The sequence below is a fragment of the Octodon degus genome, unplaced genomic scaffold (assembly GCF_000260255.1).
Source record: "Octodon degus isolate 3935 unplaced genomic scaffold, OctDeg1.0 scaffold00031, whole genome shotgun sequence".
In the NCBI taxonomy this organism is placed as follows: Eukaryota; Metazoa; Chordata; class Mammalia; order Rodentia; family Octodontidae; genus Octodon; species Octodon degus.
Window position 1 is genome coordinate 1637336 of NW_004524607.1, and position 4309 is coordinate 1641644.

At 45.5% G+C, this 4309-nt stretch overlaps 1 protein-coding gene across 1 annotated transcript in view; it reads right to left on the reverse strand.

The window, feature by feature from the left end:
* The window catches only part of Hecw1 (HECT, C2 and WW domain containing E3 ubiquitin protein ligase 1), a 372273-nt gene that overhangs the window by 116434 nt on the left and 251530 nt on the right, over window positions 1–4309 (reverse strand). The window contains exons 12-13 of the mRNA XM_004629654.3: window positions 1370–1509; window positions 215–336 (exon numbers count right to left, since the gene is read on the reverse strand). Coding sequence (XP_004629711.1) covers window positions 215–336; window positions 1370–1509 — 262 coding nt within the window. The remainder of the gene's footprint in view (window positions 1–214; window positions 337–1369; window positions 1510–4309) is intronic.

A 4309-nucleotide genomic window follows, 5' to 3' on the forward strand; every position in this document is an offset into this window, starting at 1 on the left:
AAAAAAAAAAACCTCAAGAGGCAACAGCATTTCCAAATCCAGCCTTTTGCTTTTTGCGGGATTGGTAGACAGTGAGAAAAAGGGACTAAATTGTCTGCTTTCCCTTTACACGTGACAAAAATTGATCTTCTTTAATTTATCAAGTGACATTAAAAATATTTTTTTTAGGTCTCGATGGAGCCCAGTCAGGCTCCCCTCTGTCTTGAATACTCACATAATTGGCATGCAGCACGGTGAAGAATTCGGGATTGGTAATGAACTTGACGGCAGGGGACTGCAGCAGCAAGGTGATTTTCTGTGAATTCACTGGAGAAAGTGACCCTTCTCTCCTCATATCTGAAAAGAATGGAGCAAAGGAGCATAGTGTACTGGGACAAATGCATCTCAAACTTGGTACAGTCGTGTCTTAGTTTGTGAAATGAATTTGTTCCACGGTTCTGGAAAAGAGCTGTATGCATGTCCATGCAGGCAAGATGGCTGTGGTTGTGTTTGTCACTCGATGTGAAGTTCCCAAACAAAAACAAAATTTGTCTAAATGGTTCTGCATGTGAACCAAGTTGTTCATGAACAAAAGCATTCACAAACCAAGGTAGCACTGTGGAGTATCTCCCTTCCCACTGGAATGCTTTTCGTGTTTTGAATTTTTTTCAGATTTCAAATATTCGCAGATGCATAATGAAATGATTGGAGGATGAAACCCAAATCTTAGCCTGAAATGCCTTTAAGTTTCATATATACCTCATTCAGAGAAATGAAGCCTTAGGAAAGCCAAGAAAAGGCAAGAAAAGCCACATCCCTTGGTGGATGTGTCCTGTACAGGTCAAAAATGCTCTCAGACAGGGTACACCTGCAGAGCACCCTGGAAAACCTCTTTGTCCCTTGGTTCTTTGAGAGAAGTGAATTTTATTTTAAAAGCAAACAGGTGATTATTCCCAGTGTTCCTTTGAAAGAGTGTGCATTTTTATCACATTTATTAATGATTGGAAAAATCCTTAGGAAACCACCAGATAAATGTAGTCAGTAAGACATGATTAGGCACCGTGTAAGCCTCTTCATGCACAGGCACCATGGCAAAGTCATTCCCACCCCAGACTCATCTGCTCCCTCGTCTGCAGCCCTCAAGCCCTGGTGGTAACAGTACTGCATTGCCCCACACCTCCTTCCGAGTCTCATGGTGGACAGGAAGCTCTGTTGCTGCTTTACCCTGTGGGCACCATGCCTTTTGCCCTCCACCCTGGCCCTTCACCCATTTTGTTGCTCTTTGCTGTAGGTGCATCAGTAGCCCATAGACCAGGGTGAGGAGGCTGCACACTCTGGCACACAGCCGCAGGATGCCACAGCCGCTGTCAGGGGATCCCTCCTCCAATACCTAAGCTCGACTGGAAAGATTCAGCCTCTGAGTCACTCCCTCCACCTCCACCTCCTCCAGCGGGGGCTTGCTCACAGCTTTGGCTGGCAGAGTCTTCCTCAGGCCTCTCTGTTGCAATGGTTCGTTGAATGTTTTGATACCTTTGCATTAGAAAAATGGGAAACAGGAGTTAATTTTCATCTGCTTGGTTGTTGGAAACATGCTCTGAATCAGACAATTGGAGAAATAGGTAAAGAACTATCTTGAACATCAGGAAAGAAATGCTTTAAATTCTCAAGAGGCAGCCAAAATAATTAGTAGGCCCAGTATCTCTGGATTATTTGACTTCTTTTTGTTTTGCAAGCTCTAATGGATTTTGAGTATGGTGATCTTTAAAAAATCAGCATGAACAATAACTAATCATATAAAATAGCTTGTGCCCTGCTTTAGACAAAATTGGGCTAACTCTGAAATTGGAGTGTGAGAAGAGAATTAAAATGTTACATCCCAGGTGTATGGGATTACTCTATTCTTATGGCAAGTACACACATATGAATTATTGTTCTACTCACATTTTTATTTGATGGGTAATTGATATGGTTGGGCAGAGGTTGTGGAAACATTATACCTAAAAGCACACTGGCTGACAAAATATTACCTGCTTATTTGAAGGTTTATGTTTTTTTTTTTTTTTTTTTTCTGAGCTGGGGATCAAATCAGGTGGTGTGACCAGTCAGTCATCCTAGCAGGTACTAAATACTAGTCCTTCTGCTGTGCGTAGACTCTAAGCTCGACTTTCATACCAGAGAGGCTCAGAATGCGCCAATGCCCTCGGAACATACTCTGCTGAAATTAAGCAAAGAGAGGAAGCAATAGGCAAACAACTCCAGCTAAGAACAAGTCTGTCCTGGACAGGTAAGAGCCCTGTGAGGACACAGACAAGGTAGACACAAGAAGACAGATACCAGAAGGTAGATGCATTTTGAAGTCAGAGGGCAAACTTGTAAGGATGCTTGTCTGGAAAGAACATTTTCAGAAGAGAATGCATGCATGCAAGTAGAGGGCCCTGAGAAAGTTCTGAGCCCAGGGGTGGCACGTGACTCACGGGCACTGGGAAGAGAAGGGAGGCAGGGCATGACCAGAGCGTGCCCCGCAGCAGAGTGAGCTCAGGCTTTCCAGCCTGAGCTGCATCGGAGTTATCGCAGGACCTACTAGGGGACAGACTCCGGGACCCCCCACCAGAGTCTGTGATTTGGCAGGCCTGGGGAGGGGCCAAGGAATCTGCATTTCTGATCCGCACTGCACGTGTTCCCAGGTGATCGTGACAGTGCAGGTCCAGGGGGTCAACACACAGTGAAGGGTCACTGCTAAGGAAGGGACGGTGCCGGCTTCCCCCTAAGAATGATCAGCCAACACACTGGTGTGGGGGACGAATGGAGAAGGGCCTGGGTCAGGGAGAACAGTGCGGAGGCTGTTCGCACAGTCTTGGCTGGGCGTGCTAGTGGTCAGCTCAGCTGGGAGGGTGGCTGGAGCTGCTGATGGAGGAGAAACACCCACACACTTCAGGAACACTTAGGCCAGTGGCATCTGCCAGCAGGATTCTCAGAACATTCCTCTCCCTCTCTGCCCTCTCTGCCCGTAGGTAGATGTCCAGCCACCAGCCATCCACTTTCTGCTCCATCCCATCTCCCTCATTCCAAGAAGCCTCTTTGTCCTCCCCAACAATTCCTATTGTGCCTAAAGGCTCTCAGCCTCCCAGAGCAATAGGACCAGAACCCAAGTTTCCCTTTCTTGAAGGCACAGCAGGGATGGGTGAAGAGGCCATTTTAAGGTATATTTGGTGTCAGTATCTGTAGTACTTTTACTAGCAGACCTAAGAGTGTTAGGGGCCTCACTAGATATGAGCACTGAAGAGAAGAGCAGAAGAGAAAATTCCCAAATTCAAGGCTTTTGCTTAGACCAGATGGCTGGAGGACAGTAGGTAGGAGGAAGAATCCATGAAGAAGTGAGATTTTCAGTGGAATTGGACACACTGATTTACAAATCCTCAAGCCCATATCAGTCATGATGTCTAGGAAATTTTACTTCAGTGGTTCTTGTTCTCAGGGAGATAATAAGAAGGTGAAGGTAGAAGGCAGAATAGGAGGAAAGATTCTATGTAGCAGGGAACAATCAGGTGTCCAGGTGCAGTCTCAAGTCAAGCAAGAGGGATGCCCAGAGCTGCACAGAGTAGGTCTATTAGGGCAGGCTTCTATGACCAGCATCACATTCTTTCCTTGACCTTACAGCAGAAGTGTTCTCCAATGTGGTCCCAGACCACCTGCAAAACAACTGTCAGGGTGATTGTCACAAGAGACACCTAAGCCAACAACCATCATCTATCTCCAATTATGTCACTTCCAGTCACCCTAATTGCAACCATAAGACAAGCTGAGGGACAGTGCTCAGCTGGGCCCGGTCAGTCAGAACCATAAGAAGTAATGATACTAGTTGTAACAGTAGACTGGTTAATTTATGTTGCTATGCATAAGAAAGTTTCCAGAAATAACACTTGGAACAGGGCATAGACAAAGATCAAGTTGTAACCTCTCTATTTCTTCCCAAAGTGCAATGACCACAGCAGAGAAATTTAGAGTAATTATGATCTTATTTGAAAATGTGAATGTCAGTGAGGTCACAAGCTCCTTCGCATGTCCTTAGCTGGGCTCTGGTTATCTTATGCTTTGTTAAGTCAACAGTCTCAAATCCTGGTGTTAGACCTTGTTCTCGATCTTGGCTGAAGTTTAGGGGAAGTTTGGGGAAAGCAGGGCACATGGAGTTGGTAAATAAAAGAGGGAAGAGGTGAGGAAGTCTTCTAATTCATCAAGAATTATTTGTGGGGCTAGGAATATATTTCAGTGGTCTAAGTGCCTGCCTGGCAAGTGCAAGGACCTGAGTTTGATCCTTGGTAATGCATGCCTT